Below are 17,758 nucleotides of genomic sequence, written 5' to 3'. Positions count from 1 at the left end.
GCATGCGCACCGAGTAAATAAATACTCAAAAATTGAAAAAAAGACAAACTTGTCTTCCCGCTTTAATGAATCTTTAATCATGTAAAATGTATAATCATTTTGTAACACCCACCCTCCACCTATGTAGCTTCATATAATCTAAATTTACATGATATGAAAATGGCACATCGTAATGTAAATACTTTGTGAGGAATACTAATAAGGGAGCTTTCAAGAGACAAGGTGCACCACAAAGTAATGCTTATTTTTCCAGAGTTTTCTGGCAAATTACTGGATAATTTTACTTTCTCAGGACCCTTAAAGATTATTGAAATAAAGCAAGGAAAATCATTCTTTGGTTAAAATAGTCAAGTGGTAGAAATCTGCATTTGGTGATGAGGGATTGCCAGAAGAGAAGCCAATAAGGTTGGGAGCCACTTATCAGTAGGATGGTATTCTGTTAAAATATTTGGTCTTGTTGAGGGAATATGTGCTGGAGGTAGCAAGTATGAGGGACCTAAACAGCATCATAGCCATAGCATTAACACGCATAAGTAAAACAATCAGAAGTCAAGTTTCAGTCCTGAAGACATGGAGGCTCCAGCTTGGGCCAGGTAGTTGGGGAATGCTGCGTCAGCCCCTGATGTGCCTGCATCCTGCTCAGTGGGCATCAATCCAGTGTCATGAACGTGCTGCCACAGCTGACTGTTGTGAGCGACACCCTGCTTTTTCAAGTATCCTTGCTGACAGAACAGTGGGGGCTTGCGATGGGTAAGGGATGAGCGGAAACATGATTCTAAAACACAAGAAGAAACACAGGAATGAGTCACTGCAACATCGGCTCTACAATCAGTGATACCGCTCAGTATTGGCTTAGAAGTGCAACATGCTCACAAGTGTAACCTTTTCATTTTCTGCAATTGTAATTTAATGTGAATTTAAGCTTTAAGATGCAAATTTTTCATGCTGGTTTCAAATGACCAATGTGTAACGCTTTGGAGGACAGGTTCATAAAGTGAGAATCACAATGGAAACTCAGATTTAAACACTGTAGGTCGCAGTTAATATGTAATACAGGAAAAAGATATTTGTGAGCTTGCTAGTCACAACTAATGTAATGTATTTTGGACATTAATCTTAGCCCTGCCAATTTCTCCACAACCAGGATTTCATGTCAAACTGTTTATTCAATATCAGAAATATTTAAAGGCCCCACAGGTATTTTCACTTATTTTGCCTGACTAGTCATCTCACTTGGTAAAAATTGAGGTAAGACCAGAATCTGACTGTCTGACATCTGTTTTACCAAATATTTAAACAATATTATGTAATAGAAACTTGTAATTGCAGTTAATGTTCAATGCAAAAATGCTGTAAAGTTATAAGAAAATAAATCTAAGACCAAACCACAGCTCTGCCACACGGCCACAGCTAGGGTGACCAGGCGTCCGGCTTTAGGCCGGACAGTCCGGATTTTCAATGCCCCGTCCGGCCGCTGTATGTTTGTGTAGCCTATTCAGCTACACAAACATCATCTTTAAACCACTCACAATTGTACTATAAATGAGAGTATACCAGAGTCCTATGTACACCATAGTAATTTATTGATATGCCGCATAATGTCCTCCTTTTTGGTGTTATGGAAATGGTCACCCTAGCCACAGCCAACTAGACAGCAAATAAGAGCTATATGAACTGAAAGCTGGCTAGGGGGATAGCCACTTACAATCACTAGCTAAAACTTAATGTAATTAGCTCATTTTGTCACTGAAAAAGGTCAAATAAGGTCAAAGAACAGACATCTTGGTAATTTCATTTGTTATATAATTAATAGGGCTGAAGCTAAATTTCATGATGTTGATAAAAAATAGTGGACTAGTTTGGCTAAAGATAACTAGCCTTGCTTAGCTTTAGCTTTAATCTCTATAGTGTAATTCATGTGATTTGTTGTGGTAAGTTGCCTTTAAATACATGAAATGAACTTATTACAGCCTTACTACCTGTCACACAGTTTGTCTACCAGCTTGAAAACTTTTAGGGTTTTTTTTTTTTTTTCATCTTCACTGTTGGTGTAGTTATTGCTCTGTGCCCTTGTATGGCAGCACAGACTGCGAATGACTGACCTATTTATTGTACCTGTTAGGGCTGAACAACAAACACCAAAGAAAAAAATCAATCTTTTCACTCTCTATTACTGGAGGCTTTTTCTGAGCTGAACATATTTTGTGAGGCTAGGAACAGACCAGCACCGCTTTACCTGCATAGAAGGACCTGAGGTCAGTCTGGACGCAGTGCTCCAGGAAGCGCCGCAGTGGCTGGATGTGAGATATGGGACCCTCCCACTCTGTGAGGAAGTCTTCAACCATGTGGTGAATTGCCTTGGGTCTTGGTAGAGGCCAGCCATTGGGACGGAGCTTCATCTCTTCCTCTGGGATAAAAAAAATGAACTCACGTTTACTTTCATTCACTTCGCTCCCACTCAAAACTGAAGTGATTCTATTCCTAAGAAGCTCATTTATTTTAAGTTCATTAGCAGAATTCCCACTCACCTGTAGGAAGCTTGTCATAATAGTATAAAACAGGGTGCAGAAAGTTGGATTTCCAAGCTTTGGTCCAGTCTGTTTCTGCCCTGTTACGCCCAAGATAGTCTATCTTCTTCTTTCCATATTGCATGACTACAACTATCAGTCCATTGTTGGACAACTCATGGCCTGAGAGGGAGGAAAACTGAGGCAAGGCCTGGATCGGAAACTCTTCCACATATTCACAGTGAGAGCTGAGAATGAGAGAGAGAGAGAGGAAAGTATGATGAGTACTAAAAGAATAAACTGTAGTTTTGTTTATTTTGAAAAGGTCAGGTAATATCATTTCCAGCAACATAATTTGGAGGTTTTTCTCTATGAAATGCTTACACAAAGGGAATGACACTTAGAGGATGAATAAACTGTTGCTGCAGTTGCAACGTTATCTGTCAATTCTTATATTGCCTGGACAGTCATGGCTTGTTGAAATTAATTGCATGACAACTTGAAACACAATTTATATTCTGACATTTCCTCGTACACTTATCATTAAGGTAAAATAGTGAAAATGTATTTCTGAAACTGAAACACTTCATAGATGATACAAGGGAATTATACAGTGCATTTATTTTGTCTGTGTTGCTCACTGAGGATTTTGCTTCCTTGACATCCAGCCACTGCTCTTTCACATTAAGTGAAACGAGCCAGTTAAGATGGTTTGGACATCTAATGCCTTCTAGCCAGTGGCCACATCCATTCAGTGATGTTTATCAGGAACAGCTGAGGAACACCCGCTTCTCTCTTGTCACTGTGACTCTGATCAGGACATGTAACTTATAAAGGGATGGACAGACAGGTAACTTGAACTCAGTGAGTGACGGTGGACAGATCTCACGTACCTGGTGATATCAAAATAACATTTGCTTACCCTCGAAGGAGTATGACATCCCCAAGCACCTCAAACATTTGGTACGGTCCAGAGGCCTCTCCGACCCGCTTCAGAATCCAGGACTGCAGCTGTGTTGTCAACAGCCTTGTCGATGGCCACAGGTTGCTATGGTAACGGCGTTCAAGTACACGGTGTACAGCTCGCACTGTGGCAGAAAATCCACACAGTTTATTAAATAACACTTTGATCATATATCAAATTGGCATAAAAGAGCTGCACATGCTTTTCAGGGTTGACATAGACCAAGATGTGATAGAAATGAAGACTTGGATCTTTTGCAACAAACACTGCTTCCTCTAAATGTCACAAAGTAATAATCATCTGTTGGACTTTCACCTGTGTAACGGAATCCATGGATGAAGCCGCCGGCAGATGAGCGGTAGTCTCTGGAGTGAGCAGCGGTCCCCAGCACAAACAGACCAGGGGTGTTCTTCCCTTCATACCAGGCTGTTACCCCCGGCAACCTTCCTTTTGCATTGTCACTGTTTGGTGGGCAGGCAGAGCTGGGGAGATTTTAAAAAAGAAACATGAACATTATCCAAATAAAACAGCTCTTGTTATACATAGTAAAGTGATACAAGACACAACACGTCTACCATGTTACATAAATCTCTACCTTTCAAATATACTGAAGTTGAATCGGAATCCGAGGCATCGAATCACACGGTCGTAGGCGTTTCGTGTCGGGAAGTTGTCGATGTGATACCCTGGCAGTTCTTCTCCAGTCACATCAGAGCTGTTCTTCTCATCCTGGTTTTGTATATACTTCTTTAAAGTCAGGTACAACTTTCCCTTCGTCTCTTTCTTCTTTCCACCTGACTTCCTCCTGCCTTGCTCCTTTCGCTGAGCGATAACGATTTTCTCCAGGCGTGCCTCCACCAACCCGTCGAGGGACTTCAGCTGGTAAGTGTCCAGTAGCTCATTATTCACAGCCCTGAAAAACAAAAACAGCTGAGTCAGTTCATGTTAAAAAAGCTAACTTCAATGCAGAACAGCTGGTGAAGTTAACACATGCAAAGCATCAATGTAGAACGCTGATTCCCAACCAGGGGTTCTTGTACCCTGTAGGGTACATCTGTGGATGAAAAATGTAGATAACTGATTTGAACATTAAAAAAAAAAAAAAGGAAATTATGACTTGATTAAAAATGTATATTACACACTGAGTAAGCCCTAACACCTGAACACTACATGTAAAAGTAATGGATAATCTGTTTAAATGTCCAGCCTCTGCTACTCAAAGTAATACAAAATATGGAAGCTTGACAAAACCTAAACATTGACAATTCAAGTGTATACAAAATATTGTAAATATCCACCTTTATATAATTAATAGTGCTACAGAACATCCAATTTAAAGGGGCCATTTGTATTGTCGCTTGGCTAGAGCTTTGGCCATCGTTGCGTTTACAATGTAAGAGGTTACGGCCGGCAGACCCCCCCCCCCACCCTGAGCCCGGTTCTGTTGGAGGTTTCTTCCTGTTAAAAGGGAGTTTTTCCTCCCCCCGTCACCAAGCGCTTGCTCTTTGTGGGAACTGTTGGGTTTTTCTCTGTAACAAAGTAAGGTCTCGACCTTACCCTGTAAAGTGCCTGGAGATAATGTATATTATGATTTGGCGCTATACAAATAAAATTGAATTGAATTGAATTGAATTATACGTCCTTTGAGCAGCGCTACACAAGGCTGCAGTGAGTCGCTATCAGAAAGTGACAAGACAGGCTGGGGCTAGCTAGTTAGCATGCTGCCTTCAGTAGAATAGATGTGATGTGAGACAAGAGTTAACTCTGCTGTTGCTTTCCACCTCTGGAGACAGTTCTTGGTGAGTAAAGGAATGAAGTTTGATGCTGAACTCGGACTGATCTAAATGCTAACGGTCGTAGGGTTATGTCTGAAAAACTGGTTGGGAAACGCTGATGTACAGCAAAAGAAGAGACAAAAAATTGAAAAAATAAAGGAAGAAATCACCACATCATTCACTGTACCTGAGATCTCCAACATAATGTGTTTGCCAAGCCAGTCGAACGGGGCTGGAACTGAGCATGTGCACCCGACTTGCTCTTCCCAAGATGCTCTGGGCTGTTTCAAAAGCAGAGTTTCCCTTTCCTAGAATAAGTACGGCCTGGTCCTTGTAGTCCTCAGGGTTAGTGGAGATGGACTCATAACCTTCAACCAGCTCAGAACCAACAAACTCTACCTTCTGAGGAACCCACAAACCTGTGGCTACCAGCAGGACGCTGTGGGGAGAGAGGACGGAGTACAATTCGACGTGAGCCAGTCCAAACCAACGTAAAATGTTCCTGTCAGGGTCAGTATGACGCAAAATACCTGCATGTGTAGTCTGACGCATGTTGGTCAGTCAGGATGTAGCTCCTGCCAGTGGCCGACTGCATTGCCCTGATCCTTCCAACGTCCACACCATAGCGGACCCTCAGCCCGAGCTCCTTCACAAACATGGACAGGTAGAGTGGGAAGGCGTCAGCTGGAGGGTAAAACTCACTGCTCACGCGTTTGAACAGGAGGTCAGGTTTGTCGCTCAGCAGCGAGTTCCAGTCGTGGCGCAGGTTAAACTCTCGGTTCTGCCTTCCTGTGTAGATCTTGTTGATGCTAATGAGCTTCCTGTGCCTGGGATACCTGGACACACCAAACAGAGCAGAGATGGCACGTGTCACAGGTGATTCAGGAGGACAGACAGGTACAATGTTCCAGTTCAACATGAGATGCTTTCACAAAGTTTCTTACTTGTTAAAGAAGCTGCCCGGTCCGGAGTTCCTCTCCAAGATGATGTAGTCTCTTTTGGCCTTGGAAAGGAAATATCCCATCTGCAGCCCTGCAGGCCCAGCTCCAAGCACACAGTACTCGAGGTGGCGGGTGCCATTGTGGTGGTGGTCATCAAAACATTCGACACAGCCAACGAAAAGGATGAGAAGGAGAAAACAAGGAAGGCTCGAATCCATAACCTGCTGGACATGAACAATGATATAACAACAAAAACACACTATAGATAAATAATAACAACAAATGAAACCTGTTAAACATATAGAATATAGTAGCCCACTATACAAGATTTGGGAAACTATGGCCCACAAAAAGAGAAAGAAATCCACTTTGAAGGCATCTAAAAGTTTGGTGGAAAAAAACTGCAAAATGTGTCGTTTATGTATAATGTTGACTTCCAGTGTTTGTAAATGCCCTGAAATGGGCCTGCAGCGAACTCTCTTGCATGTGTCATCTATCGAGTCCACTCCCAGCCTGTGTGGGAATTTGGGCCACGATTCGGCAACTGTGGCAAAGCTGTGGCACATTTATACGAACTCGGGCCAAAATGCAAACGACATCAAACTCACTGGACGCGCAGCTGATGCGACGCTGCCACGAGCTGAACGGGGCGACAGCGGCAGCGGACCCGGGCTGATATAACACAATCCCCCGGCTCTCCCTCAACTCTCCAGCCGATGTTATATCACTGAGCTGAGGATGCGGCGGCTGCCATCGCCCGCTGAACCAGATGTGAGGTCGGCTGATACATTTTTTATAACATGTGGACCCAACGTTACCTTTTACATCCGTCGATCCCTCTCGGTCAACATCTGTGATTTCGCATTTATCAAAGCTGTCGAGATTCCTACATGTTTACTATCCTGCATTTCAAAACTCGGTCTGTGCAGTCCCCACTCCCCCCCCCCCCGAAAATCCACTTGTACAACCCACTTCCCCCTTGAATGACTAAAGCCAATGGCTGCTTGCATAAGGGGGCGTGATCAGAGAACACCATAGAACAGAGCAGAGCAGAACAGAGGAGAGGAGGCCACTGAATGAAAGATGTCCTATATTCCCTGAGCAGGTTGTTATGGTGGGGGAGGTGTGCCTGGAATATTTCACATAAAGTTAAACATCCCCTCAAGAAGTGCTCCAAACAGATGAGAAATAGTCTGCGTTCATAATAATCTGTGTCTGACGTTTCTTCATAAAAGTTCAGTTAAAAATTATTACAATTACACCTGCCCCCTTACCTTCACTAAAAAATTTAAGGTGAACACAGACACATTTCAGCAGATGTGATCTTCCAGCATCAAACTGCACAGAGACGCTTAAACATTCACATGAAGTAACAATGAATAAAACACGTCTTTATGAGGAGAGGGACTTTAAATCAGTCCTGGTCCTGGGATGTCACTATAAAGCCATATCATGGGCTCAAAGCAGAAGTAATGCACTTTTGTTTCTGTAATATTCATATGCTTACAATACTCATCTTCTAGTGCCGGTATGTCAAAGCTTTTAACATTTGTAACATGATGCACCTTTCTACAGTTTTTTCACTGTTAGTTATGTGTACTACTATTTACTTCTATTTCATTTTATTTTCTAATTTACATCCATGGAAAACTCTCCTGGTCCTAACACTGTAGCTACAGTCTCTCTCTCTCTTTGATTTTCACCTGTTTCCCTCCTCTGAGAAAGATCTCATCACTTTGAAACCATCAGTGAAATAAAGAGGGACGCCTGAGACTGTGTTCCTGTTACAATAGTTGTCAGGATATCCAAAAGGACGCACACTTTAACATGAGTTTCATATACACGTGAAGGGGTAAGCCTACTCATTTCTTTCAGGACTTAAACTCACTCAGCTCCTTTCAGCACTTTGATTTGAGCTGAGACTTGAGCTTCACTCAGTAGTAGTTCTCTGTACTTACACTCAGTACTTTTTACCCAGCATTATTGTTGGCTATTCTCATTACATGATTTATCTTTTACTTTTAAACTGAAACTCACCTGCACAGGGTTTGTTGCTCTGGCTGTGTCTGAATTTAATCTGCAGGATTTAATATTGATATTTATTTCATGACCACTTTACCCCTTATTAGGTGTTTCTCTCCGCACGAGTACTGTAGTATATTACAGTGGTGGACGTATTCAGATCCTTTACTTCAGCAAAAGCAGAAATACTAAACTCTAAATTTTCTCCATTACAAGTAAAAGTCCTGAATTCAGAAAGTTACCAAAATAAAAGTACAGAACTATTATCAGCCAAATGTACTTAAAGTATCAACGGTTAAAGTATAATACCGAATTTCACTGTTGTACCCTGTCCATGTGGAGCCAGGTACTTAACAGGTAGGTACTTAACATACTGCTGAGAATCTGAATGGTACGGCAATAAACCATAAAAGATCATCATGGGTTTTGTGCATAAACTCTTAATCTAAAAAGTAACTAGTCAGTAAATAAGTAGTAGTGGTCTAAACAACTACAGTATTTCCCGCTGAAAAGTAGTGGAGGTATAAGTTAGTACAAAATGAAAGTCAAACTAAAGTTAAGTGTTTAAGCACTTGTGTTCATGTACTTGGTCACATGTCCGCTCTCCACTTCTCTTTTATCAGAGTGAATACATGACCTGGCTGCCACTATCTTTGATTTCTGCTTTATCATGTTTTCTGTTTTGTTTTTTTTTTTCTCCACATTGCTTTGTCATGTTAAACCGCAGCAGTTTGAGCAATGTGAGTCAGCACTCACACTTCCCATTTGACTCAGCAGCTACAGAGTCACGGCTCTATAAAAGAAGCAGGGCAGAGCTTAGGGGCCACAGGAGACTGCTCACTCTGAGGAAGTGACAACTGTGGACGGACTTCACCCAGCATAAAGGAGGAAAGACTTCGCTCTGTCACAGGTAAATAAAACATGTTGAATACACTTATATGTACCCGGTCATTCATATTAAACGTGTTTAACTGAACCAAATCAACCATTTATCACAGTCTGCACAGATGGAGAACATGAAGAGCGCCAGGAAAAATGACACTGGGGAAGTTGGCAGGTATGGAAACTGACTCGTGTTGACAGGAGTTTTTAAAACATCTCAGACCTATTTGGTCATAAAGAAGCTAATTGTGTGTTTTCAGGAGATGGTGTCACACTTTAAAAGTTATTTCTGCGTCTGTTTGCCCTCAGCGATTTATCAGAGCAGATTAAAGCTGCCACTAAAGACAACCACGTCCGAGCTGAAAACACACAGCTGATGCTGAGCTACCAGAGAGGACAGATCACCCTGCAGCAGTACAAGGTCAGTTCTGCTCGTGTCGCTTAACACGTCTCTTATTTATTTATGTTCACACCGTCCTAAGAGGAGGATATTCATGTGTGTGTGTCTGTCAGGTGCTGCTGTGCTCCCTCTATGAGATCTACAAGGCGCTGGAGGAGGAGCTGGACAGAAACGCTTCCCATCCAGCTGTCGCACCGATATACTTCCCTCAGGAACTCGCCCGTCTGGAGCCTCTGGAGAGAGATCTGGAGCATTTTCTGGGCTCAGACTGGAGGAAGAGGGTGATCGTCCCTGCAGCCACACACAGATATGAACAGAGGCTACGAGAGGTGGGTGACGTTGTGAAATCATGTATGAATCCAAACACACACACATAGAAACACATTGCTGATTAGTTATTTTACAGATTGGCAGGAAGAACCCAGAGCTGCTGGTGGCCCACGCCTACACCCGGTACCTTGGTGACCTGTCAGGAGGTCAAGTGCTGGGGAAAATTACCCAGAAGTCTCTTGGGCTGAGCAGCAAAGAGGGGCTTTCGTTTTTCACCTTCCCTGGTGTGACCAGCCCAAACCGCTTCAAGCAGCTGTACAGGAGCCGGATGAACAGCATCGAGCTGACGGAGGAGCAGAGGGCGGCGGTGCTGAAGGAGGCGGTGTCGGCCTTCGAGCTCAACATCCAGGTGAGAAAAGAGCTGAGCAGATTTACTGCACGTTCGCACTGACCAATCATCTCATGAAGAATCACTTCAACTCACATGAACTGATAAAAACAGGAAGTGAATGTGATGAATACGCGCAGAGGAAGCGCAGCGCCAACTTACCGTTTGTCTGACTTGTTTTCCTGCAGGTTTTTGACGACTTGCAGAAAATGCTGAGTGTCACAACAGCTGACCAATCAAACAGCGACGTCCCAGCTGGCGTGCAGCCGTCCTCACACTTCATGCAGGTCACCGTGGGACTGTGCGTCGCCCTGGCCACTATTGGAATGGGAATGTACGCCCTGTAGTTTCAGCAGCACTGGATACGCACACACAGCACTTTACTGAAAACTTAAATGAAATCAGTGTCTGAGTTCAAGTGGTGATTTTTTTTCTCATTTTGTGAAATGTCATTTGTATGAACTTTATTAAACAATTACACTGTCAAACTGTCATCTTTTCATCATTTAAATGTAAAAAAAATAAACAAACTCAACATTATTTCAAATATTTTATTTTTTACACATGCAAACATTTCATAACATTTTCATAACATTTTCATATCGACACAAAACACCATTAACAGCTAAACTGTGCTATATCCAAAACCTGTTTTCATGTTTTTCATTGTGATACATGAATCCAGATCCGACTGAATCAATCCCAGTTTGAAATCAGTGACTGGATTATTTGTAAATACAGAGGAGCACAAATCGCCAGAGCAACACTATTTACATCAATAACAGTCTGGATATGTGTTGGAGCAGCGGTTTGCTCTACTTGACTCTGTAGAGCACCTTCCTCTGCATGCGGTGCTGGAGCTCCCCCCTCCTCAGCATCAGGTGCAGGACCTTGTAGATGGCGTGCTCTGGATACTTCTGTGAGGGGACAAACAGGGGCACATACAGGTTACTCACAGGTCTCAGACCAGAGTTCCTTACTCATAACTTGTTGCTTTCTTGTAATTTATTTATTCTCTATAAATCAAAGTTGGGACTCAATAACTGAAATTTTTCAATCGTCTTGTTTTTGTCTTGTTTTATTTCCACCCCATTGGTTTTCATTTTCCTTCTCTGGTCTTTAAACCCGTGTAGAGCTTTTAAACCACTTTTGTGTGACCTTGTTTAGTTTTAGTCCACATGTCGTCTTTATGAGCTGCTTCCGTGTTACATGTGTGGGAAACAGGACTGCTTTTCCCTTTTAATTCAGTGATTTAATATCTACATTGGTGTCAAATAAACTGCACATTATACATGAACAGGAACAAAGAAAACTCTGCAAATATGCACAAAAACAAATGCACAAAAACAAATACTCTTTTTTGCCTTCTCATTGCTAAACGTGCAACTGTTCCCCTTCTATAATTGTACTTTATGGTTATTTATGCACTAAAACTGATTCTACAGGCCTGTTTACAGTGTGCTAGGACAGAGAACGGAGACAGAGCCGATTATTATATTTACCAGATTCCCCTGAGGGAACATTAAAAGAGATGAGAAGACTGTATCAACAACTCCAGGAAGCCACGCGGTCTCAGTATCTACCAAAATAAATTTACTTTTGAGAGGAAACTCAAACAGCTTCACACGTCATGATTTCCTCAGACCGACCTGTTTGGCGAAGTCTTGGACGATGCTGTGCTCCGACACCTGGGAGCCGATGGCGAAGCGTCTCTTCAGCTGCTTCTCGATCCGTGAGATCATTTCCTGGTCCTCCTGAGAGGTGAAGCCCTCCACACCTACACACACACACGTGGATGGAGAGATGTTCAGAGCATGAAACTACTGCCCCCAGTGAAAACACATATTCATGAGTCTCGGTTCTCTGACTAGGTAAAACCTTTTATGTCACACACCCTCACAGCCCTGTCAGATGAAGGACCCACTACATCTGCACTCGTCATGTTGTAAATGTGTTCATTTCATTTGTAAACCAGATGTTTAACATCTTTAATATATCACGGTGAATATTGTTAAAGAACTTTTTTACCGTCAGTGTTTAGGTCAGTTTGTCTTCATACAGCCAACATGATAATACCCTGACCCTGGGGTCTTCATCCATGACCATCGCATTAACTACTTCCACTGTTCCATTATTTTTAGTTACTCTAGACTCCACTCACTGGCCAACTCGTTTCTTCACACTCAGATCTAATGTGTGTTAGTGTTACAGCAGACCGCATATGTGGAAATACATTTTAAATTAACAATGATAATAAAATAAATGTGCGCACGCACGCACGCACGCACGCACACACAAACACACACCTGAGAGGCTGCCTGACAGCGCAGCGTCCAGTGTGGACACCTGGAAGAGTCTGAGAGATTCATCGACCTCCTCCTCTCCAGCCACAGCCTGCAGCTTCATCTTAGCCAGAGACTCTGCGATACGCACGACGGCCTCCAGCTGCCTGAAAAACCACAAACGCAACACAACAGCTTTTTACTCAAGAGCATCTAAGTATCAAACATGGAGGGAAAATACAGGCCCACCACTGACGTGCAGACATGAAGGTCAACATGCAAAGATACCTGACGGTGATGGGGATGGAGGGTCTCTTGTCACTCTCTCTTTCGTGCTCCCTCGCTCCGCTCCTCATCACCACGTATCTGTTCTTCAGCTTCTCAGCGGCCGCCGCAGAGAGCCGCGGGCCGCACTTACTGCGAGCAAACATCCAGACCAAATCAGAAACCGATGGGTCATCACGAGTGAAGCTTCAAAGACGTCTTGTATTCGAGTTCAGAAATACTCACGTTCTGGAGTAGGCGATGTATTTCTTAAAGGTGGCCAGTGGGATCTCGCCCTCCACGCCCTCCGTCTGCGTCTGAGCGCTGAGGTGAACGTTCATCACGTGGCGAGCCAGAGTCTGCAAACAGCGACAGTATTAAACAATCACACTCGATAACAATGTTCCTGTTCATCCGTGCCACACGCCCCGCCTGCTCACCATGTCTCTCTGCTGGTCGTGCTGGTCTTTGATGATGAAGATCATGTCGAAACGGGACAAGATGGTGGGCATGAAGTCGATGTTGTCCTCCCCCTTCGTGTCGTCCCAGCGGCCAAACACGGAGTTGGCTGCGGCCAGGACCGAGCAGCGAGAGTTGAGGGTGGTGGTGATGCCAGCCTGAGGAGTTAGAGACGTTAGTTAGTCCCCTCACTACAGCAAAGATATTGAGTTGTTGATTTTTTTTTTTTTTTTTTTTACTACCTTAGCGATGGAGATGGTCTGCTGCTCCATGGCCTCATGGATGGCCACTCTGTCGTCCTCCCTCATCTGAACAACAGAAGCAGATGTTTGTCTTTAATCCTGATGCACAAATTAGCACAATTAAACAGCTCCTGCCACTGAAAATATTCTTACCTTGTCAAACTCGTCAATGCACACAACTCCACCATCAGCCAGCACCATGGCTCCGCCCTCCATGATGAATCCACGAGTGTTGGGGTCCCTGAGCACAGAGGCCGTCAGACCAGCTGCACTGCTGCCTTTACCTGAGGTATAAACCTGAGGATGCAGAACTCAGCATCAGAGGATGGATTTAAAATCTACCAAACACAATGTAGAATATCTGCTTTCAGCTTTTTTGCACCAACCATTTGCAACTCACTACAAAACTTTATTAAATTAATGCATTGGTAACTTTTGGTAATTTTAAATCCATAATTTCTAACCTTTTAACTTCTGTTTGTACCTGTTTTAATTGATTTCCTGTACATTATTTATTAACTGTATTTATGAGTTTGTTTTAATTGATTGTTTCTTTTACCTTGTATCTGTTTATTATTTGGATTTGCTCGACGTCATTTTAAATGAGGGCCTTGGCCTCAATGACTCTCGAGTGTAAATAAAGATAAATAAATAAATTAATAAATTATGAAGAGGTCTGGTGCAGACAGGGGAAGCTCCATCAGTACAGAGAGAGAGAGAAGAGGAGCCAATTACCCCAATAGGCGAGCATCTCTCCACGAACTTGAGCAGCTGAGACTTGGCTGTACCAGGATCTCCCAGCATCAGCAGGTTGATGTCGCCCCTGCGAGTGAGACCATCAGGCAGCCTGGAGGACGGGACACAAACGCATTACTACACCCGAAGGAGGTGTAGCGATTTATCATTGCTCTCTGTGGCACAGTCTGCAGCCCCACCTTTTCCTTGATCCTCCGAACAACAGACAGGTGATGGCCTTTTTCAGATCGTCGCTGCCGTAGATGGAGGGAGCGACGGAGCGAGCCAGAGATTCGTAGATGTTAGGAGAAGCAGCCAGTGCTCTCAGCTCCTCCTCCTCCTGCGGCGAAACTGACCCAGTGGCACCACGACCTGCACGAGACAAAGAAACAACACATTAACATCTGCGGAACATCTGCTAGAATCACGTGCATCACACGGACACATGAACCCATCTTCACCTGCTCCCTCTGTGTCCACCTGGATGCCGACCACTCGCAGGTAGGATGCACGAATGCCCACGCCAACGCCTTTCTCTTTGCCTTTGGCCTTTGCAGCAGCCATTTTCTTGATGGAGTAGATACCCATGATGGTCACCCTGTTGCCCGGGACCACGCGGTCACACAGATACCTGAGAGAGGAGGACAAAGGAGAGTTTGCAATCACTCATATTTCCCTTTTTTTTCCCCCTCATTTTGTGTTTCCTCGAGAATCTGCTCTTCACCTGTCACAGTAGAGCTGCAGGTGACGGGGCATCTCTCCATGCGGCACAGCGTCCGGAGATTCCTGCAGGCGAAGAGTCTGGAAGTCGACGCAAACGCAGCGGTCTGGGATGATGAAGTAGGGGTCTACGGGACACTTCACCCTGCCTGCATTCTCACTGAGCAGAGAGAGTTTGTCGGAGTTAATCCTGCCTCACGGTGAAAAGTGTACTCTGCAGACATTCCTGACGGTCAAACTCACTTGTTGCACTTGCGTGGCAGAGCGTAGCCCTGCAGGCCTGGAGGCAGGGGGATGTTGTTGATGAGGTTGCGGCAGCCGCGACACTGCAGGCACACCTTGGTGGCCTTTGCCTTCACCGCTGTGGCTGAGATGATGATGCCGTGCACCTTCACCAGACGAGACACCTGCTCGGACTGCAGGGGAGAGGGAGGAGAAAAATGAATACAAATATTGAACCACACTGTTGGTGATGACTAGAAGAACATGAGATACAAAGCGATGTGCAGGTACCTTGAGGCTGCGAATAGACCCATGATGGGCATCACTCTTCAGCATGACCTGGATGTCCTGCACCGTCTCCTCCCCTACAGGCCGGGGACGGGTCACCTCATCAGCGACCTCCTTTGCAGCTTCCTCCAGCTGTAAGTTAATACAAATTGTTAGAAGAGAGTAAAAAAAAAATCAAGTGTAAAAAACCTCTGTGTGAAACTTCAGTTAAAGATCTGAAAAAGGAGGCAGTGTGTATTTTTGCAGCAGACCCACCAGTGGCAGGTTCTCAGTGGGCAGCTTGTAGAGACAGTCCGACAGATCCTCGTCAAAGCTGGCGAGGTCCTCCATCTCCACCTCCACCCAGTACTCCCCCAGGGTGTAGTGTCTCTTCAGCTCATCTCTGATTTCAAGGGGAAAAAAAGAAATATAATGTGTTAAAGAAGGAATCTCATGCTGCACCAGCACTGAAGAACCACAGCTACAAAGTCAGATCAAATATCCATATGAAGCTAATACTGCAGCTTTAGCTCAGGTTCACTGACTTAACAAAAATTTCTAAGTGAATAGTTAAAATAATACCAATAACAAGCCTCCTTACACATGTAAATTACACCAAACTGCCAATAATGACACAGAGTTATCTATGTGCTACTTAAAGCACTGGAAGACCAGACTGACCAGTGATTTCCTCAAGCTGAGGGACTGAATACAAAAACATTGTCACTGTTGAAGAATCTGAGGCCGGCATATTCCACCTTCTACTCTCTAATGTGGGTAAAGCTCCAGCCTACATTTCCCATAATGCAACTTGGAAGCATATTTCCTTAGACCCCACTGCCTCCTTAATGCCCACTTCTTTCAAACCCAAACACTAGCACTTTTTCAAAGCAGGCTTTATGTGAAGAAAGTTTCAAGCCTAATTTGGGATCACCTTGATGACATCATCAGGGTCCTTCCTTCTCCACATAAAGCATGATAACCATGTTCAATGGCTGAGGAGTATCAAGGTGAATAATCTTAACTCATCATGTAAAATTAGTGGAATAACCCTTCAATATTGGTACCTGCTTAACGTGGTTCATCCACTGACAGTTATTTATTCTATATATGTGTTAATTAAAATAGCCTTTTTTTTTTTATTTTCTGGTAGATTGTGAGATTTCCCCTCCTCCGGACCCTAATCATTTACATACTGTCCCTACTCAAAATGTCCCATCACAGTTTATTTACCCGGGGAGGTCTGGCTCACCTGTATTTATACGTGAAGCCGGTGCGGTCGGTCCCCACTCTGAACTGCCGGAGGAACTCACGGAACCGTTTCTTGATCTGGATCCTCTTCTGCCCCCCTTCGTCCCCGCCGGGCCCCTCTCCACCTCCGAAGCTGTCACTGTAGTAAACTCCCGGGTCGTCAAAGCCAGACATACTGAAGCTGGTCGGTCAACACCACGGTGCGAACGAAAAGAGGAGTTTGGAAACTGTTTTTTGTTTATTAAAAGAGCGGATGTAATGGCCGGAGACAGAGCTGCTCTGAGAAGCTGCTTCGCGGCAAAAACTGAACTCCTTCCCGTCTGTTTCCCGCGAACCGCTTCTCACGACGCCCCTCTCCTGGCCTCTGATTGGCTGAAAGCAAGGTGCGCCTGTTGCTATTGGCCGATGCGGCAACATGGAGGCGTGTCTCCTAAGAGAAGGTGGGACTTGTAAGCACTGATGGCGCGAAAAGGACAACAGGGGGAGGGGAGACAGCATGGGGAGTATGATCTATTAATGTGCCACAAAGAAGCAAGAACAAGATACTAGATTAAAGTACTTACAAGTACTTACAAAGTACAAACTGTAGACACAGTTGAACAATAACATTTTTGAACATCCTTTGAAGTTACAGAGGATGTAACTGTATTTTATATATATATTTATTTTATATTATATATGTATGTATTTTCAATATTCATCCATAAATTACCAAGCTTTCCTGCAACACCAACACCTGTTAAAGATCAACAAAATAAAGTTTAACAGTCAAGTTTAACAATCCTATCCAGACATGTTTAAAGACACATACTGCAACTACTCTGCTACTAGACAGCTTCTAGTTACTACTTGTCCAAATGCAAATGTTGTTTTTTCAAAAGTTTAACCACTGGCCACAAGGTGTCTCCTACTTCACTGAAAATATCTTCATCATCATCATCATCATCAGTGTATGTGCGCTTGAGGTTTCAAGTTTCCACATCACACTTGTGCCAGTTGCATTTTGGACCACGACTGGTCTCCAAACTGGTTCTCCTGCTCGTACCCACGCGCCATTAACTCAGATTTAAGATGAGCAATTTTCCTTTTAGTGTCAAACTCTGTGCGCGCGCACACACACACACACAAACAGAGACACATATCACTTTGCAAAGTGATAATTAAACA

At 43.8% G+C, this 17,758-nt stretch overlaps 3 protein-coding genes across 6 annotated transcripts; 1 reads left to right on the top strand and 2 right to left on the bottom strand.

Annotated features, from left to right (window-relative positions):
• Positions 1-37: 37 nt before the first annotated feature.
• Positions 38-7,145, bottom strand: foxred2 (FAD-dependent oxidoreductase domain containing 2). 4 transcript variants are annotated; one of them, XM_071474512.1, is made up of 10 exons: positions 7,006-7,145; positions 6,191-6,408; positions 5,777-6,082; positions 5,434-5,685; positions 4,067-4,384; positions 3,787-3,953; positions 3,430-3,595; positions 2,529-2,755; positions 2,237-2,407; positions 38-775 (listed from the first exon to the last, which is right to left on the bottom strand). In XM_071474512.1, exons 2-10 carry the CDS (start codon positions 6,403-6,405, stop codon positions 543-545), a joined length of 2,055 nt encoding a protein of 684 aa, XP_071330613.1. In that variant the 5' UTR covers positions 6,406-6,408; positions 7,006-7,145; the 3' UTR covers positions 38-542. The 4 variants fall into 4 exon arrangements, with proteins under 4 accessions (XP_071330613.1, XP_071330614.1, XP_071330618.1 ...); XM_071474513.1 differs by having other exon boundaries at positions 6,191-6,411; positions 7,006-7,130; XM_071474517.1 differs by lacking the exon at positions 7,006-7,145 and adding an exon at positions 6,796-6,973 and having other exon boundaries at positions 6,191-6,411.
• A 1,832-nt stretch (positions 7,146-8,977) lies between these two features.
• Positions 8,978-10,637, top strand: hmox1a (heme oxygenase 1a). The gene is made up of 6 exons (XM_071474525.1): positions 8,978-9,119; positions 9,208-9,266; positions 9,401-9,512; positions 9,605-9,820; positions 9,898-10,170; positions 10,338-10,637. The coding sequence occupies exons 2-6, from the start codon at positions 9,217-9,219 to the stop codon at positions 10,494-10,496; spliced, it is 810 nt and encodes a 269-aa protein (XP_071330626.1). The 5' UTR covers positions 8,978-9,119; positions 9,208-9,216; the 3' UTR covers positions 10,497-10,637.
• A 52-nt stretch (positions 10,638-10,689) lies between these two features.
• mcm5 (minichromosome maintenance complex component 5) lies at positions 10,690-16,925 on the bottom strand. Its single transcript, XM_071474509.1, has 16 exons — positions 16,593-16,925; positions 15,617-15,743; positions 15,365-15,493; positions 15,095-15,267; positions 14,856-15,011; positions 14,593-14,762; positions 14,332-14,503; positions 14,132-14,243; positions 13,550-13,693; positions 13,397-13,462; positions 13,136-13,312; positions 12,942-13,054; positions 12,720-12,848; positions 12,456-12,598; positions 11,799-11,926; positions 10,690-11,066 (listed from the first exon to the last, which is right to left on the bottom strand). The coding sequence occupies exons 1-16, from the start codon at positions 16,763-16,765 to the stop codon at positions 10,965-10,967; spliced, it is 2,214 nt and encodes a 737-aa protein (XP_071330610.1). The 5' UTR covers positions 16,766-16,925; the 3' UTR covers positions 10,690-10,964.
• Between the last annotated feature and the right edge of the window lie 833 nt (positions 16,926-17,758).

Source organism: Trachinotus anak, unplaced genomic scaffold (genome assembly GCF_046630095.1).
Source record: "Trachinotus anak isolate AG129_WGS33_773 ecotype Australia unplaced genomic scaffold, CSIRO_AGI_Tana_v1 ptg000003l, whole genome shotgun sequence".
Taxonomy (NCBI): Eukaryota; Metazoa; Chordata; class Actinopteri; order Carangiformes; family Carangidae; genus Trachinotus; species Trachinotus anak.
The sequence above is the reverse complement of the archived record's forward strand: the minus strand, read 5'-3'. Positions and strand labels throughout refer to the sequence as shown.

Excerpts from the sequence above, each read along its gene's own strand:
- hmox1a (XM_071474525.1), top strand. The coding sequence starts at position 9,217 with ATGGAGAACATGAAGAGCGCCAGGAAAAATGACACTGGGGAAGTTGGC. Across the intron at positions 9,821-9,897 it reads ATGAACAGAGGCTACGAGAG|ATTGGCAGGAAGAACCCAGA; the intron begins GTGGGTGACGTT and ends GTTATTTTACAG. Across the intron at positions 10,171-10,337 it reads CCTTCGAGCTCAACATCCAG|GTTTTTGACGACTTGCAGAA; the intron begins GTGAGAAAAGAG and ends GTTTTCCTGCAG.
- mcm5 (XM_071474509.1), bottom strand. The coding sequence starts at position 16,765 with ATGTCTGGCTTTGACGACCCGGGAGTTTACTACAGTGACAGCTTCGGA. Across the intron at positions 14,504-14,592 it reads GGTGGACACAGAGGGAGCAG|GTCGTGGTGCCACTGGGTCA; the intron begins GTGAAGATGGGT and ends TGTCTCGTGCAG. Across the intron at positions 13,055-13,135 it reads ACGACCAGCAGAGAGACATG|ACTCTGGCTCGCCACGTGAT; the intron begins GTGAGCAGGCGG and ends CGCTGTTTGCAG.
- foxred2 (XM_071474512.1), bottom strand. The coding sequence starts at position 6,405 with ATGGATTCGAGCCTTCCTTGTTTTCTCCTTCTCATCCTTTTCGTTGGC. Across the intron at positions 4,385-5,433 it reads CATTATGTTGGAGATCTCAG|GGCTGTGAATAATGAGCTAC; the intron begins GTACAGTGAATG and ends TTTGTTTTTCAG. Across the intron at positions 776-2,236 it reads CCTCAGGTCCTTCTATGCAG|AATCATGTTTCCGCTCATCC; the intron begins GTAAAGCGGTGC and ends CTTGTGTTTTAG.